General features: G+C 37.3%; 1 protein-coding gene across 10 annotated transcripts in view; it reads right to left on the bottom strand.

Annotated features, from left to right (window-relative positions):
• The window catches only part of SMC2 (structural maintenance of chromosomes 2), a 67,341-nt gene extending 55,222 nt beyond the window's left edge, over positions 1–12,119 (bottom strand). For all 10 annotated transcript variants that reach the window (XM_030293249.2, XM_030293245.2, XM_030293243.2 and 7 more), the window contains exons 1-9: positions 11,940–12,119; positions 10,679–10,904; positions 9,588–9,737; positions 7,528–7,650; positions 6,249–6,287; positions 3,127–3,237; positions 2,904–2,948; positions 1,594–1,827; positions 1,235–1,384 (exon numbers count right to left, since the gene is read on the bottom strand). In XM_030293249.2, coding sequence (XP_030149109.1) covers positions 1,235–1,384; positions 1,594–1,827; positions 2,904–2,948; positions 3,127–3,237; positions 6,249–6,287; positions 7,528–7,650; positions 9,588–9,737; positions 10,679–10,846 — 1,020 coding nt within the window. In that variant the 5' untranslated portion in view covers positions 10,847–10,904; positions 11,940–12,119. The remainder of the gene's footprint in view (positions 1–1,234; positions 1,385–1,593; positions 1,828–2,903; positions 2,949–3,126; positions 3,238–6,248; positions 6,288–7,527; positions 7,651–9,587; positions 9,738–10,678; positions 10,905–11,939) is intronic.
• Between the last annotated feature and the right edge of the window lie 7,068 nt (positions 12,120–19,187).

Below are 19,187 nucleotides of genomic sequence, written 5' to 3'. Positions count from 1 at the left end.
AACTGGACAATTAAGTTTTAGACATTTTGTTAGTCATCTATGTAACAATGTCAATTAAATAGCTGGACAAAAAAATCTAGAATTCAGGGAAGGAGTCAAGGCTAATTATAGATCTGAAAGGCATCAACATATAAATATTATAGGGCTACAGGCCTGGATGGGATTAGCTAAGAAAGGAGTGTATATAAAAGAAGTCTGCACTAGCCCAGTGGGATGCCAACATCTGTTATTCTGATTTCTATTTCTAGACTGGCTTCAATATTCCTATATTCAACTACCTAATCAACAGATCTACTTAGACGTCTAACAGGCACCTCAAGCCTATTATGTTCACACTGTACTTCCTCCTATTCTCTACTAAGCTAATGATATTTCCAATTGTCAAGGACAGAAATCTGTAGTATCCTTCAGTCCTTTTAACAACCAACTCAACAACCAATCTGCCAGGTCTAACTCGTTGGACGTACCTTTACAATACTCATAAAATCCCAAAACTTCTCTCAATACACCCACTTATACTGCATTCATCCAAGGGCTATCCTCTAGACTGGTACCTACTACCTGGATTTCCTCCCTGCTTCTTCCCTTTAGGTTATTCTCTAAACATCAAGAAAAGTACTATTAAAATATAAAAAATGTTGTTCCTCTGCTCAGCCAACTCCAGTGGCTTCCCATGTCACTCAGAATAAAGGTCAAAGTCCTTCACGTGTCTTATAAAATCACATGTGATCCTACACCTTTTACCTTTCTGCATTCCTACTACTTAGTGCTGAAGAGCCACACTGATCAATCTCCTTATATTTCCAATATCTTTGGCACCTGGGGCAATTGCTCTTCTGCCTCGTACATCTTCTCCCACAACCAATTTATTTACATGGTTCTCTGACTTCCTTCAGGTCTTATTAATGAAATAGCACCCTTCTCAATGAGACCGTCAGTGGTTACCCAATTTAAAAACCCACAGCTTACCCACCTCCCTTATATTCCTAAAACTCTACCCTTTTTCTCCAAATCTGTTATCACTATATAACACACTGTAGATTTCATTTATTTTATCATCATTCTCCTCATTGGAATGAATACCCAAAAGGCATTTTGTCCATATTTGTCATTTTGTCCACTGCTATATCCTCAGCCCAAACAACTATACTGTCCGTAGCATACACTCAATAAATATTAATAAAATGGATAAGTGTAACCGAGAGAAATTAAATCAAGCTTCTTATTTACTTACCTCAACCATATTTTTTTCCAGCTCTTTGCGTTTGTTCTCTTCACTTGCCAGATTTTTCTTCTTGAGATCAAAGGCACTTTGAGATTTAGTATTAACTCGCTGAGCTTCTGCAAGAGCATCTTCTAAAGATCGGAGTATACCTCCAATTTCCTATAATCAAATGCAGCCAATCCAATCAGCATACTTGTAATTTGTTCATGTCATCATGTTCTTGTATAACTTCTGTAAGATTTACTTTTTATAAGCTATGTTATTATCACATGTTAAGATGATCAATACAGAAGACAATGCCAGTGGACCTCACTTATTACAATTTTTTTTCCACAGTATATTATCTGTTCTTACATATTATGTCTGACCTTATCTTTTCTTCTTTCCAACTCTTCTATTTCATGGCTAAGTGCTTTTATTTTTTTATCATTCTCAGACAATTTTTCTTGAAGCTTTACAACTTTATCTTGCATTTCTTTTAACTCCTCAGCTGAGCGTTCTTTTGTATCTTCAGCCAGCAAAAACTGATAAGCAATATATAAACGACTCAAATGTTCTATTTCCCTCATTACTTTTTGGTACTCCAAGTAGGAAGATCTTTCCTGGAAGAGAAATCACCAATAAAGTATAACTCAAACTTCAAAATTTTCAACAAACTTAGAAAGACTCAAACTACAGCAACATGTATAAAATTTCCCATCACATAATAGACTTTGTCTTAGATTAGTGATCATGGATTATAGAAATTTTAACATTAGATCTCTAGCTTTTCAGATACCATTATACCATCTCCAGTGAATCCTGTGTGGTTGTTTCTTTTAATATATAATCAGGCAGTTGGGATTAACAAAGAAATGTGGACACAAGGTTCACAGACTGGGGGGTAGTAAGTAGTCTACAAACTACACAACCACCAATGATACATTATTACATGTATTCTGAAATAGTATTTACCAAGATGCCTACCCAACATTCAATCATGTAACTATTTACAAACATTTGTTCACACATTATTAAACTTGATTCTGATAAGGACCCCCTAGGGTGGACAGAGTAATTAAAATCCCTAACCACACCTGTTCAGATTTGCCAATAACATCCACATTACTTTATGGATTCAGAATACAACTCTGAGAAGTATCAAATTTTAATGAGCATTTAATGAAATCCTAAATGTGAAAGTTCAAAACCAATGTGCTATAAATGCATTTTTTCACTGAAATATTATGTCACAAGCTACAAAGATGATAGAAAAGACCTGGACATTTGTTTTAGTACCTTTCACTTATCAATGGTCTTGACAGCCAATAATTGCAGTGGTAGCCCCTTTATCCTAGAAATTATTCACTCTACCAACAGGATTACTAGGAGTGTCATGTCCTCAAGAAATGTTGTTCTGCTCAATTCTACCTCTCCATCTGGGAGATCATTTTCTGAGATTATGAAGAGCAATCTCCAAAATCACTATGATTGATAGGTATGAATGAAGTACATGTCCTCTATAAGCAGAAGTCTGATTAACAAGTACCAATTCTAACTCCTTATCTTATCCCATAGAAAAATTCCTGAGAAGTGGTGTACATTTCATCTCTATGTGTATGATCTTGAATACAATGAAAAATTGTCACCAATTTTGAGAGACATTCTAGATGGCTGTCCTCACATACACAGTGTATACCTCTTTTAATTTTTGAATGGTTGGAGTAATCTCTTCTTCAAGTATCTGGAAAATAAAGGAAAATCAAAATTTTCAGTATGTAAAGTACCATTAAAAAATCTGAAAGGAAAAGTAGCATGGAAGTTTAAGGAAAACTGGGGGAGGGGAAATTTCCTCTTCACAGCAGGGAAACTCTAAATGCAAAATTACTCTCTTTACAAACATTTTATATAAATTTAATTACCGTCTTAATTTCTTTCAGCTTAGCCTCTTTTTTTTCTATAGTTTTCTGGGCAGCTATTTTTTTGTATTCATACATCCTGGTTCCAGCTGCTTCTTCTATCATGGATAAAATCTGGAAAGACAATTATATTAATGTTTCAAGAATACAAGATAAATCTCATTGGAGTTTACATTAAGTATATCATTTAAGGTCTTAACCTCACTAAGCATGCTTACCAAAATAAAGGCCCAAATGGACCAGAGACATTAAGTACATAAAAATGCACGTATTGCCCATAGCCCTAACATTCAAGAAACATTTCTGGCCTTTACTCCAACTCTAAAATTGAACTTCATGCAACACTGAGGCAGAGTAAATCTCTTTTAAAATTGAAGCCAGGGGCATCCGGCTGGTTCAGCAAGGAGAGCATGCAACTCTTGATTCTGGAGTTGTTGAGTTTGAGCCCCATGTTGGGTATTTAGATTACTTAAAAATAAAAATTTTTAAATAAAAAAATAAAATTGAAGCCAATAATTCCTCCTCTTTTCCTGCAAACATAAGTTTAAAAAAAATAAAGGCTACCAACATTCAGTTTTCATTTTAGAAGCTTCTACTTAAAATTGTTCCAAGAGACTTCAGCCATTTTGTGCCAACAGGATGAAGCATGACATAACATGTGCATCCCAACTGTGGCATGTGCTTTAAGAACTTGGGCAAATAACTTAATCTTCTCTGTGCTGCGGTTTCTTCATCCATAGCGTATGGATAATATCTCACAACACTGTTGAGAATTACACAAAATAATTCATGTAAAAAGCACTCTAAAAAAGGCAAGTACTTATCAATTATAATTTCCTAAGTAAAACAATTTTACCAGCACTCCTTTTTCAGAAGCTTCTACACACCATCAATCCTTATCTCAAAAGGATTATTTCTCTCAAAACTATTCTCATTTCTATGTATTTGGCAGGTTTCAAATTAGAAGTTTCCCTTAAGACGTTATCTAAAGAAAATATGCATGACCTACATTCAAATCAGACTGCTATTACCAATTATCAGTTTTCCCCTTAGTTCTCAATAAAAAATAGTAACTAAAGAGCCTTTGTTCTTGTTGAAAACATTCGTTCCTTTACACCAACTCTTTTCAAGGGGGCGCCAAGAAAAAAAAACTTTAAGTCTTAATACCCTAAGCAATCCACTGAATGCAATGAATTAATTTCACTCAAATCTTTTTCTGTAGGGTTTAAGTCTGATATGGAACACTGGTTGAGAAAGGCTGCTTGATACAGTCAAAATTTCTTTTAATACTGGGCAATACAACTCTTAGAAGAAAACACAGAAGTTAAGCTCCTTGACACTGGTCATAGTGAAAAATTTTTTGGATTTGACACCAAAAGCAAAGGCAATGAAAGCAAAAATTAACAAGTGGGACTCTATCTGACTGAACTACCTTCTGACTGAAAACCTTCTGCATAGCAAAGGAAACCATAAACAAAATGAAAAGGCATCCTAGGGAAGAGGAAAAAGTAGTTGTAAATCATGAATCTGCTAAGGGGTTAATATCAAAATACATAAAGAACTTGCATATACAACACAATAGGAAAAAAACAATCTAATTAAAACCTGGGCAGAGGATGTGAACATTTTTTTCACAAAAGACAGAGAGATGAAAGGTATATGAAAGGTATTCAACATCATTACATCAGGGAAATGCAAATTAAAACCATGAGATAACTACCTCTGTTAGAATAGCAATTATCACAAAGACAAGAAATAACAAGTGCAGGTGATAATGTGGAGAAAAGGGAAACCTTTTCTATACTGTTGATAAGAATGTAAATTGGTGCAGCCATTATGGAAAACTATGAAGATTCCTTAAAAGATTAAAAATAGAACTACCATATGATATAGCAATTATATTTCTGGGTATTTAGCCAAAGAAAACAAAGACACTAACTTGAAAAGATACCTGCATCCCCATGTTCACTGCAGCATTATAATACCAAGACATGGAAACAACCTAAGTGTTGGTGATGAACAGATAAAGAAAATGTGGTATATATACACAATGGACTATTATTCAGCTATTTAAAACAAATGCAATCTTAAATTTTTTAATGTTTATTTATTTTTGAGACAGAGAGAGACAGAGCGCGAGTGGGGGAGGGGCAGAGAGAGAGGGAGACACAGAATCCGAAGCAGGCTCCAGGCTCTAAGCTGTCAGCACAGAGCCCGACGCGGGGCTCGAACTCACAGACCGTGAGATCATGACCTGAGCTGAAGTCGGACGCTTAACCAACTGAGCCACCCAGATGCCCCTAAAACAAATGCAATCTTGCCATTTGTGACAACGTGGATGGAACTGGAGGGCTTTATGCTAAGTGAAATAAGTCAGGCAGAGATAGAGAAATACTGTATAATCTTATTTGTATGTAGAATCTAAAAAGAAAAAAATGAGATCCTGGAGAACATATTAGGGGTTGCCAGAAATAAGGGTTAAAGGGTGGACAAAATGGGTACAGGTGATCAAAGGTACAACCTTCCAGTTACAAACATTCTGGGGATATAATGTATAGGATGGTGACTACAGTTAATAAAACTGTAAAAATACAGTTAATAATACTATATTTGAAAGTTGCTAAGAGCTAAGAAGGTAAACCTTAAAAGTTATAAGAAAAAGAAAATTGAAACTATGTGGTAATGGATGTTAACTAGACTTATAAGGATCATTTTGCAATGTCTACATATATTAATCACTATATTGCACACCTGAAACTAATAGGTCACTTATACCTTCATTAAAAAAAAAAATGTTAAAAAAAATCTGCTCGACAATGTTCTGCCCATGCCTTTTCTTATACATTCTCATTTAATCCTCAGAAAATACCTGAGGTAAGGACTCTTGACTCTAATTTACGGATGAGGAAACTAAAGCTCAGAAAGGTAATGTCATATAGCTTTAAAAAGGTAGGGGGCCAGAGTGCCAAATAATAAAAAAAACCAAAAAACTTTCTTTACTAATTATTCTTAATAATGTTCCTAAGAATTTTAAGAATAGAAGAAATTATGTTTAAAAATTGACTTAGAAGATTAAAACAGTATCTACAATTATTACTTTTATTGTCTACAAATAGTATCTTTACCTCTGGAGGTTTCATGTTCAATACTTTTGTAATTCGGCCCTGAAAAATAAAACGGCAATTACTGTAATGATAACAAATTAGAGTCAACTAAAGGCATACACATTTACCTGCACTGAAGTTGTTATATCCTAATATACTAACCTTTTGGGAATTCTTTCTCTTACCTACATGAAAAGATGTTTCTTCTAGAATTCTGCTATTCACACTTTCACTTACCAGTAATATAGTTTTTAAATAACACAAAGTCAACTCAGATCATATTTCTGAAACAATATTAATGATACAGAAGTCTCCAATAAGTATATAAATACATAAGTATATACAATTTAGCATAATTGTTGGACATCTTTTGATTTGTTTCTTTACTTGCTGCACTCCAAGGTAATTTCTAGAAACAGAAATTCTGGGCCTCAAATAGAATAGTTACATGTTTTATTTCAATGCCAGATTATCAGTACCAAAAAAAACCAAAACAAAATTCCACTACCCAATTCTCAGACCATCATATTACTTATGATTTCGATTCATTTAAAGTAAATTTTCAGACTTGAGGCTGTGATATACTGAAAATAACGTTATTTTGGTCCCATCAGGATCCTGCCATTGACCTTGCTGTAACTTTCTAAGAAGACAGCTGGATGAGGCAAGTAAGGACAAGATAATATTAGCACTTAATTTTCATTTGAATAAGTCTCCATGTAAGAAAATTTTTTTTTAATTTTTTTTTTTTTAGTGTTTAATTTTGAGACAGAGACAGAGCATGAGCGGGGGAGGGGCAAAAAGAGAAGGAGACACAGAATCTGAAGCAGGCTCCAGGTTCTGAGCTGTCAGCACAGAGCCCGATGTGGGGCATGAACTCATGAACCCGTGAGATCAGGACTTGAGAGAAGTCCAACACTTAACCGACTGAGCCACCCAGGTGCCCCTAAGTAAAAACATTTCTTAAAATTTAATATATATTTGAAATAACAAAATGCTTGAGTCCAACATTCAAAGGAATTCCTTTAAAAGGAATATATTATGACAATATCTTTTTAAAAAATTTTATAGTGTATTCTTGTAAGTCAAGGAAAATTATTTCTAGACATTCTTCAAACTTCAAATGTGTATGTTAGAACACATCAGTACATATTAACTAAATCAACCTCTTAACAGGTGCCCAAACACCAGTGTAATGGTATATAAAAAATGAAAAACCCAAAAAGAATCAATTCCCATATTATAGTATCATAAAAAATGAACAATGTCAAAGCATATATAAAGGCCACAAACAAAATACCTGCATGATGAGAAAGTGAGGGTTGTTAACATTAAGGCCAACAGAACAGAAGAGATCTTGTACTCTGGTATTGTTTGCATTTACTCCATTGATTAAATATTTATTTCTACCACCAATAACCACCTAAAAGGGAAATATTTTAAAAGATATAAATGAATATATAAAACTTGAAGATGATACATTTCCAAATATATTTCACTTGTTTGTTCTGTCCTACTAATGATAAATAAAACCAATCCTGAATAAATAATGGAGGAAGTGTGACATGGTCAAAAAGAATACAGAGTCAGGTCAATTGGTTTCTAATCCAAGGACATTCCACACACAAGCCTCCTAATCTCTCATGCGTTGGACTAAATCTCTAAGGTCACTTTTGACTTTATGTTTCCTAGTATGTATAAAACATATTCTATACCTAATCATTCTTTAGAATTTTCCCACCCTCAGAGGTTAACCCCTCCTTCCTCCACTTTTTAATTTCCAAAAAACAGAAGTCAGATACTAAAAACTAAAGACAAGGAGTTTGATAGCAGTGTGATAGTTTGATCCTTGACAAGATTCTAAAATGGGTCAATAAAGACATGACTTGTGAATACTTGAAAGAAAAAGAGTAATTATGGAGCTTCAAAGAACAACTTATACCAGACATCAGCGTGTTCACACTCTGCTATAGCACTTACATTGTCACTTATTGGGTATAATCATCTCACCCATCCTATTTTGAGGTCCTTCTTGTATCTGTATTTCCCAGGGCCTTCAAGATTGCCCAGCACATACCAAACACTTAATAAAATACTGAATGAGTGTTAATTCAGTTCTTTTCTTGACAGAAGCATTAAGCTGATAGATCACATACTACTATATTTGGAACAATAAACCTAGTATACACATAAGTATTTTAACAAAGTCTTTCTAACAAAAATTTGGTGAAAATATAGGCATATAGATTATATGAGGACAGGAATTTTAGGTAGATTAGTAGGAGACTTACTAAAAATTCCTAAAAGGTGAGTATTTGATGGATGCTTAATGACAAAGAACAGGATTTTGTCTCAAACTAGTCAATGTCTTACTTTTTTTTTAACTAGAGGTTTTTATTAAACTACAAAAGGGAATCGAAAATTACATAATGCTAAGATGGAGAGTCAAAAGGACTTAACAGAATTTTTAAACATAAAACTGACAAAGTAAAAACACTGTAGGACTATAGTAAGAAAAAAGGACAATGTATGGTCCCTGCTTTGGTTTCAAAAACCTGCTTACATACAGAAATGGCAGTAACACAGCTAATAACACACATTTAAAAAATCAGAGTTTAAGTGAAGTGGATATGAACTCATAACATATTATGAACTCTCCAAAGACATACTGGGGAAAATAGAAGAGTACATAAAATGAAAGAAGTGACAATTCTGCTTAATCCTGTCCTAAGGAGACCAATTCTGAGACATGCAATTTGATGGACCATGCATTAAAAATAATTAAAAAAAAGCATAAAGAACCTAGAGCAAATTTGTATTCAGTGTGATCAGACAAGTTAAGGAAACAGAAACAATTATCAATTGAAATACCTAGAGATTTAGCTTAAATATTAAATATTTAAACACCTAAATATTAAAACATGGAATACATTAGATTTGTTTTTTGATGCTCTCAAAGAATCAGATTTAATGTGTAAAATTTGATGACAGTACTTCAGCTCATTTTATAGGAATAACTTTCTAATTAGACTCATCCAGTAACAATAGGTTACCTCAGAAGATGGCAAGATCCCAACTATTAGAGGTACTCCAGTACAGAGAAAATTCAAGTATAGTTCAAGATTTAAAGCATAGTTATTAGTGCTCATCCTGATTGATGGCTTTTTAGATCCCTTTCAATCCTCTTGGTAAATGGTGGAATTTGCACGATCAAATTTTTAACATAAGAAGATATTCTTAAGAAACCTAGTCAGTTTTTGATCAATTTTGCTCATAAACTTTCTCTCTCCAGCAGTCTCATTGCCAAAAAACATGTCAGACAAAAGTTGTTAGATATCCAAATATTTAGTAGTCACTCACCTGCCTCGTTACTGTAATTTCATCATGAACCTCAAATCCTAAAGGACTTTGCTTTTTGTCAGAATTATCAAATGTGATTGACACGGAGGCTTTGGTAATACCAGCCTGCCCATTTTTGTAAACTAAATCTTGTAGATTAGAAGCCCGAACCTAAAACAAAAGAAAAGTTTGTCAATTACAAAATCCCATATTGCATAAAATGGCACTAAAAATGGGTTTCTTACTGTTGGAAAACCACCCATGCAGTATCCACTAAGTAGCCAGCCAGGCAAGGAAAGCAAGGAAAATGGGAAACCACATAAAATGAGTGCCTTTCCCCACAAAACTGTTCCAACCCTGCACTGGATTGTTTTCTATTCGTTTCATAGCTGAAGTTCATTTGAAAGATTTAGGAAGACAGCATCTAAGAATTTCACTATTCATCCAATCCCATTAGATCCTGAAAAGGCATTATAACGCAGTGAGCGGGTAGGAATACAGCTTCTGGAATAAGATTCCCAAATGCCTGAGTTTGAGGGCTGCTCCAAACATCTTAAGGGGATGAGCCTTAGGCAACACCAAATTTCTATTTTCTCATCTATAAATAGAGTAGAAAAAAAAGTAGAGTAATAACATCTACCTCTAAAGGACTGCAGTGAAGTATATGCACTGTATTTAAACTCCGTATAAAAACATATTGAATAATTCTGTATGGTTATTTCAGAATTTGGTAAAGTACTAAAGTACTTGTGAGTTGTTTGACATTATAAGACAAGTTATTTGATTCTTACAAAAAACTTTACTGACCCCCCTCCTATGGTGAATGCAGTCAAGGCTTTTAAAAGTGCCCTAGATTATGACAACTATACTTCATTCAAAAAACAAACAAAAAAAGTGTCCTGGATTATAGAAAACTCAAGCTTTATTCTAATCTTAAACAAAGAATGGTAGGTTAAGTTCAGTAAAAACCCAATAGAAATGAAAAAAAAAAAAGATAATTCACATAAACTTAAAAATGCAAATGAAGAGAAAACTGGCAATAGTGTTCAAGTTCAATGAGGATTCTCTTGAGGTTCCCCAAACTTGTAATTCACATATATCAGAAAGTTTACCTGAGACAGGTTGGAGATGCCCAGCAAAAAGCAGATGGAGTCCAATATGTTGGATTTCCCACTACCATTTAAACCGGTGATAGCATTGAAGAGGGGGTCAAAACCATTGACTTCAGTCCTCTGAGCATAGGACTTAAATCCCTCAAGAATGATTGACTTAACATGCATCTTCACTACTGACTTGGACAGGGAAACTGCTAGGAATCAAACAGGACACAAAGCAGTTCTGTACAAAACAGAAATACAATAAGTGGAACAGAAATCTGGAATCATGACGTATGTAGAAAGACTAAAACATAAAAACGACTTAATGGCTTAATAGAAATAAAAGAGCCACTTGCTGAGCTACTTCCTCTGAAGTAAGGACACTTTTTCCAACTTAATTAGAAGTTAATTAAACCATTAATTCAACCTGGAAGTCAACGACTTAATTTTCCAGCCTTCCCTTCCATCTTTATCATACTCTTAACAGAAACTACCGATTATTTCATATCCCACTCCCTCTGCCCCCAATGTCCTTCTCCCTGGTAGACATGACTCACTCTCCTTTACTACACTCACGACTTTGCTTAAATGTCACCATACTGAGGTCCTGACTTCTCTATATAAAAACGCACCTGTCCCATCCCCTCTGCCTTTTCCTTCACTGTACTTAAAGATGACGCTAAACTGGGGTGCCTGGGTAGCTCAGTCGGTGAAGCCTCTTGATCTCAGGTTCGTGGGCTCCAGCCCCCCATGGGGCTCTGTGCTGACAGCTCAGAGCCTGGAGCCTGCTTGGATTCTGTCTCCCTCTCGCTCTGCCCCTCCCCAACTCGCACTCTGTTTCTCTCAAAAATAAACATTTAAGAAATTAAAAAGATGACGCTAAACAGTATTTTTGTATTTGTCTACCCAAACTATCATAATGAAAGTTTCTGTAAAATCTTGGCATGTTCCACCGCTGTAGGCCCTAATAGTGCCTGACTCGAGGGCGCGGGGAGTCAGTCAACATTTACTTAAATAGATGAATCCCATATATTCTCGAGATTCTGTTTTCACTCAGCCTGTTCCCTCGCCCCACCAGGCCTTTCTATCAACAATTGTTTGCACCACTCCAAGGCTGGAGAGAAAGTAGACATTCTTCCAGGAACCCTTTAGGACTAATTTTAGTTTGAGGTCCAGTCTTGCTAATCCCTCCTTCCACGCACACACACACACAAAACCCTATCCTCCTCTCCAGCCAGGAATGCCTGACTAGGCCCAACCGGCCCCGCTCACCCACCTGCCTCACCACTGCGCCAGGCCCTCCGGGCTTGAGGCTCCCCAGAAGCTACTCCTGGTCACAAGAACAGAGACTGGGTTCACCCTTGCCTGGCCTTGGGCGCTACTAAGCGAATTGCAACATAGTGGCTAAGACACCCGCTCCGCGATCTACACCCTGGCCGGAAATATTTATGCCTTTGAATTTCGGCGCGAGCAAAGGACCCCACCTCCACTGCCGATTTCATTGCCAGGTGCCTACGAGATGCCTAACTTAGAGGTTCTAATTTTCCCTCCCATCGAACAATCAAAGTGACAGAGGGATAGGAAAGAGCGTCACGACAATGGTAACTCCAGGGATGCAAGAGCTGGGACCTGAAGACTAAAGGAGAAAGCGGCATTTGCTGAGCTCGGCGTCCGGCACCCCACGGGCAGCCCCATACTGCAGCCAAGGGCCTCGCGTTTCGCCAACCCCACCCCACTTCAGGTCCCATCTGGCCTCGGGCTGTCCTGGTGGCCCCGCCCCGTCCAGAGTCTCGCGGGTATTGCGGGGGTGGGGGGAGAGAAACTAGCTGGTGCGGACGGCAGCTTTCTCAGAGTCCTGAAGGCAGGGAGGCGGGAAGGCTTCTAAGTAGTGTTACCAGTGTATTTCAGAAGACTCAGAATTTATCCGATTTGGCTCAGATTTGTCAAAAATAGAAGCTGTGCTTTGTCGGTGCTGGAAGGCGCGGAACTTCGGGGCACTGTTGGGGGGGGGGGGTGGCGTTCTGGCTCCGCCCCTCGCGGCTCCGGTCTCTGGCGGGCTTTTTCATCTCAAATTTCGCGTCGGGGCGGGACGTTAGTACTCGCTGTCGAGAGGTGCTGATCCCATAGGAAATTGTGTGGGGCTGGCAGGTGGTGGGCAGATAGGTGTTTCCTTCCCTGCGCTTCCGTTAAAGCAGTGGCAGAACTAACATTTCACAGAATTTCTTTGGAAACCGGATTGTTAATATTTATGCCAGGCTGGGTTCCAAGGGCTTTCAAATCCTGTCGCAACTCTGTGAAACCCGTGACATTGTTTTCATTTCACAGGTGAGCGAACACAGGTCAAGCAACTTACTCCAAGTAATAAGTGGAGAAGCTGGGATTTGCTCCCAAGCAGTGTAGCTTCATATCGCGAATTGTTAAATGGTTATATACTATTCCTCTTCGTGTTCAGAATCCAGTACCATTAATAGGATTCTGTATTTATCAGTGTGTGCTGTTATCAACAAACAAAACTGACCAGTTTACTCACAGTTGAGCATTCTGATACTACTAAGGAGGGACAGCGGCAGATTGCACTGTCGTGCTGTCCCTATGTGAGGTATAAAAAGATGGTGTAGCTGGTATGCTATTTTAAGCCATGTTTAAAATTTCTTCACCCAGGAATGGCTTTGCAGCATTGGACACCAGCAGAACTATCAAGAACCGCCAATAATGGGCCTATGTTTTGAAATTCATTCTCTTCCTAAGAGGATAAAATAAGTGTTTTTTTTGGGGGGGGGGTTAGTTTTGTTTACTTAAGAACTATGTATTGTCATATCCCACCCCCTTCTGTAATGTCAGTGGTTACTGGCCTAACATCTTTTTAGTTAAGCATTTATCTCTCTGCCTTGGTTTCTGCATTCCCTACATTCTACAGCTCACATATGTTGGTTCTATTCAATTTTTTTTAAGTTTTTAATTCCAGTATAGTTAACATATAGAGTGTTATATTAGTTTCAGGTATTCAATATAGTGATTCATCACATCTATACATCATTCGGTGCTCATTACAAGTGCACTCCTTAATCCCGATCACCTATCTCACCCATTCCCCCCACCCCCTTCCCTTCTGGTAACCATCAGTTTGTTCTCTAGTTGAGAGTCTGTTTCTTGGTTTGTCTCTTTCTCTCTCTTTGCTCGTTTGTTTCTTAAATTCCACGTGAGTGTAATCATACGGTATGTCTCTCTCTGACTTACTTCGCTTAGCATTCTACTGTCTGGCTCCATCCTGGTTACAAATGGTGTATTCAATTTTAATATACATTTATTTTCAACTATGTCTCCATCACTTTGTGAGTAAAGACTTTTAATTTGCCAACAAACCCTAAAATGGGTTTTACCAAGTTGTGAAATAAACATTTCTTTGGGGTGAAAATGGACACAATTAGCCTTTGCACTTATTTAATAGATTAATAATTCACGTATATTTAAGTCAAATGGATGAAAACATATGCAAATGCACTTCTGGATGAGCACTTATGAGTAGTTATAAGACTATACATACCTACTCCCACTGAAAGTATTTACTTAAATGAAAATTGCTTATAAAGGGAGAGATATGTATCTGTTTTAGTTTTCCAGCAGGCCAGGAACAGTAAGGAATTTCTGTTCGTATGGAATGATGACGAAATAACTAATGGCTTACTTACAACTGCCTCCTAAGATCACAGGGAAGTGAAGAAGACCAAGGCACAAAGCCACTAACACTCCCCTAATTTGGAAAGGGAAAGTCTGGAAGTAAAGATAGGCTGTAGAGTAAATGTAGTAAAAATAGAGCACTGTTGTTTCATTATCATGGATCAAAATCTTTTGAAACCTTGAAGATGGGCAGGCTGGTAGAGTTTTAGTCCTTATGTACAAGGCAGCAGTACCAACAGGGGCACTGATCAAGCCATAAGAGGGACCTAGGAAAAAGATTTGGTCTTTTCTTCCAGAGCACTGGGAAGGACCCTCTTTCCCTGGATGCACATTTCTAATTTTAGAGTCCTAAAGTAGCTCTTCTTGGGACGTTGATGAATCCTCTCTCCCTGCAATTTAGGACAGAAGAAAAAAATAAAAGGACTTTACCTTGACTGCAGATGTAAGGAAAGGTTGATTCATTTTGTTGAGAGATAAACTGGGGTTCAAGGGCATGAACTGATAATGATGGGAAGTTCATATTGTAAAATTGTACTGCATAGCAGCACATTTTGAATACACCACATATAGCCTATATGACAAGAAATATGGCTGAGCATAATTTAAAATAAGGAACAGAAAAAGAGGTGACTATATTGATTCACCTATGGGATCTGGTTAGACCCATTCATTTTCATTTCAGTGACAATATTGGTTCTTTGTGAAATCTGCCTATATTCTTTCATCATGATTTCCATTAGTTGGCCTCTTTAATCAAGTGTCTTTATCTTCTCTTTCAGGTACTTCTATTATTTCCAGCTTTTGAGTTCCTAACTCTACTGTTTACAACATTTGCTGAGTTTTACTCATAGTGATTTATATCCTCCCGTGGTGCTGTTCTGGGATGGGGTTGTTTTGTTTTATGGAAGTCTCTTATGCCCTGAGTTGTGAAAGAGTCCCTTCAGAACAGTTATGTATTTGTTTCTGCCAGGGTTCTTTGGCTCTTAAATATCCTGGGGCATTTGTAAATGATTATTTCTCAGTTTGTAGTTCCTGAATTATGCAGATACTGTAAATTTATATCTTGCAGGCCGAGGTGTTTTATTTCTCACAGGTACCTTTTGTTTTTAACCCCTATTCAAAGCCCCAAGCAAAGAACAAACTTCTTTGCTTCTTCCAGACTAGGAGGTGGAATTTTTCCAGTCCCAGTGACTGGCAGTTGTTTAAGGCTCCAGGATTTTCCTGCTTCTCTGCCTCACTGAGGCTCAAGGCCTTGTGCTTGTGCACTGGAACCCGGCAGCTGGCTCCTGGGCCGTATAACTAAGGATAAAATGTTGGGAGGGCTGCCATGGCATCAATTTCTGCTCTTCTGTTTTTCAGTTTATTTCTGGCACTGTGAGTTCCCTATATTTTTTTGTTTTTTTGCTATTGAGTTTGGCATATGGCTTATATAACAATAATTACATTTTATCCAGTATTAGTTTATAAAGGGAAGTTCAACCATATTAGAGGAGGTCTCATTTTTGAAAACGTAAGTCAGATCTTTGTTTTGCTCCTTCAAGCCTTGCTTTCACATTCTTACATTCCATATAGAAAGTAGCTTTTCCTAAGAAAACAGAGAAGTCTCGTGCCAACCAGTTCTTTAAGAAAATATTTTCACACAATATTCATAAAATGCAATATCTTCTTATTTCATATATGTATATTTTTAAGTTTGTTTATTTTTTTTTTCTTTTATGAAATTTATTGACAAATTGGTTTCCATACAACACCCAGTGCTCATCCCAAAAGGTGCCCTCCTCAATACCCATCACCCACCCTCCCCTCCCTCCCACCGCCCATCAACCCTCAGTTTGTTCTCAGTTTTTAACAGTCTCTTATGCTTTGGCTCTCTCCCACTCTAACCTCTTTTTTTTTTTTTTCCTTCCCCTCCCCCATGGGTTCCTGTTAAGTTTCTCAGGATCCACATAAGAGTGAAACCATATGGTATCTGTCTTTCTCTGTATGGCTTATTTCACTTAGCATTACACTCTCCAGTTCCATCCACGTTGCTACAAAGGGCCATATTTCATTTTTTCTCATTGCCACATAGTATTCCATTGTGTATATAAACCACAATTTCTTTATCCATTCATCAGTTGATGGACATTTAGGCTCTTTCCATAATTTGGCTATTGTTGAGAGTGCTGCTATGAACATTGGGGTACAAGTGCCCCTATGCATCAGTACTCCTGTATCCCTTGGATAAATTCCTAGCAGTGCTATTGCTGGGTCATAGGGTAGGTCTATTTTTAATTTTCTGAGGAACCTCCACACTGCTTTCCAGAGCGGCTGCACCAATTTGCATTCCCACCAACAGTGCAAGAGGGTTCCCGTTTCTCCACATCCTCTCCAGCATCTATAGTCTCCTGATTTGTTCATTTTGGCCACTCTGACTGGCGTGAGGTGATACCTGAGTGTGGTTTTGATTTGTATTTCCCTGATAAGGAGCGACGCTGAACATCTTTTCATGTGCCTGTTGGCCATCTGGATGTCTTCTTTAGAGAAGTGTCTATTCATGTTTTCTGCCCATTTCTTCACTGGGTTATTTGTTTTTCGGGTGTGGAGTTTGGTGAGCTCTTTATAGATTTTAGATACTAGCCCTTTGTCCGATATGTCATTTGCAAATATCTTTTCCCATTCCGTTGGTTGCCTTTTAGTTTTGTTGGTTGTTTCCTTTGCTGTGCAGAAGCTTTTTATCTTCATAAGGTCCCAGTAATTCACTTTTGCTTTTAATTCCCTTGCCTTTGGGGATGTGTCGAGTAAGAGATTGCTACGGCTGAGGTCAGAGAGGTCTTTTCCTGCTTTCTCCTCTAAGGTTTTGATGGTTTCCTGTCTCACATTTAGGTCCTTTATCCATTTTGAGTTTATTTTTGTAAATGGTGTGAGAAAGTGGTCTAGTTTCAACCTTCTGCATGTTGCTGTCCAGTTCTCCCAGCACCATTTGTTAAAGAGGCTGTCTTTTTTCCATTGGATGTTCTTTCCTGCTTTGTCAAAGATGAGTTGGCCATACGTTTGTGGGTCTAGTTCTGGGGTTTCTATTCTATTCCATTGGCCTGTGTGTCTGTTTTTGTGCCAATACCATGCTGTCTTGATGATTACAGCTTTGTAGTAGAGGCTAAAGTCTGGGATTGTGATGTCTCCTGCTTTGGTCTTCTTCTTCAAAATTCCTTTGGCTATTCGGGGCCTTCTGTGGTTCCATATGAATTTTAGGATTGCTTGTTCTAATTTCGAGAAGAATGCTGGTGCAATTTTGATTGGGATTGCATTGAATGTGTAGATAGCTTTGGGTAGTATTGACATTTTGACAATATTTATTTTTCCAATCCATGAGCAGGGAATGTCTTTCCATTTCTTTAAGTCTTCTTCAATTACCTTCATAAGCTTTCTATAGTTTTCAGCATACAGATCCTTTACATCTTTGGTTAGATTTATTCCTAGGTATTTTATGCTTCTTGGTGCAATTGTGAATGGGATCATTTTCTTTATTTGTCTTTCTGTTGCTTCATTGTTAGTGTATAAGAATGCAACTGATTTCTGGACATTGATTTTGTATCCTGCAACTTTGCTGAATTCATGTATCAGTTCTAGCAGACTTCTGGTGGAGTCTATCGGATTTTCCATGTATAATATCATGTCAGCTGCAAAAAGCGAAAGCTTGACTTCATCTTTGCCAATTTTGATGCCTTTGATTTCCTTTTGTTGTCTGATTGCTGATGCTAGAACTTCCAGCACTATGTTAAACAACAGCGGTGAGAGTGGGCATCCCTGTCGTGTTCCTGATCTCAGGGAAAAAGCTCTCAGTTTTTCCCCGTTGAGGATGATGTTAGCTGTGGGCTTTTCATAAATGGCTTTTATGATCTTTAAGTATGTTCCTTCTATCCCGACTTTCTCAAGGGTTTTTATTAAGAAAGGGTGCTGGATTTTGTCAAAGGCCTTTTCTGCATCGATTGACAGGATCATATGGTTCTTCTCTTTTTTTTTGTTAATGTGATGTATCACGTTGATTGATTTGCGAATGTTGAACCAGCCCTGCATCCCAGGAATGAATCCCACTTGATCATGGTGAATAATTCTTTTTATATGCTGTTGAATTCGATTTGCTAGTATCTTATTGAGAATTTTTGCATCCATATTCACCAGGGATATTGGCCTGTAGTTCTCTTTTTTTACTGGGTCTCTGTCTGGTTTAGGAATCAAAGTAATACTGGCTTCATAGAATGAGTCTGGAAGTTTTCCTTCCCTTTCTATTTCTTGGAATAGCTTGAGAAGGATAGGTATTATCTCTGCTTTAAATGTCTGGTAGAACTCCCCTGGGAAGCCATCTGGTCCTGGACTCTTATTTGTTGGGAGATTTTTGATAACCGATTCAATTTCTTCACTGCTTATGGGTCTGTTCAAGCTTTCTATTTCCTCCTGATTGAGTTTTGGAAGAGTGTGGGTGTTCAGGAATGTGTCCATTTCTTCCAGGTTGTCCAGTTTGTTGGCATATAATTTTTCATAGTATTCCCTGATAATTGTTTGTATCTCTGAGGGATTGGTTGTAATAATTCCATTTTCATTCATGATTTTATCTATTTGAGTCATCTCCCTTTTCTTTTTGAGAAGCCTGGCTAGCGGTTTGTCAATTTTGTTTATTTTTTCAAAAAACCAACTCTTGGTTTCGTTGATCTGCTCTACAGTTTTTTTAGATTCTATATTGTTTATTTCTGCTCTGATCTTTATTATTTCTCTTCTTCTGCTGGGTTTAGGCTGCCTTTGCTGTTCTGCTTCTATTTCCTTTAGGTGTGCTGTTAGATTTTGTATTTGGGATTTTTCTTGTTTCTTG

The sequence above is a fragment of the Lynx canadensis genome, chromosome D4, assembly GCF_007474595.2.
Source record: "Lynx canadensis isolate LIC74 chromosome D4, mLynCan4.pri.v2, whole genome shotgun sequence".
In the NCBI taxonomy this organism is placed as follows: Eukaryota; Metazoa; Chordata; class Mammalia; order Carnivora; family Felidae; genus Lynx; species Lynx canadensis.
The sequence above is the reverse complement of the archived record's forward strand: the minus strand, read 5'-3'. Positions and strand labels throughout refer to the sequence as shown.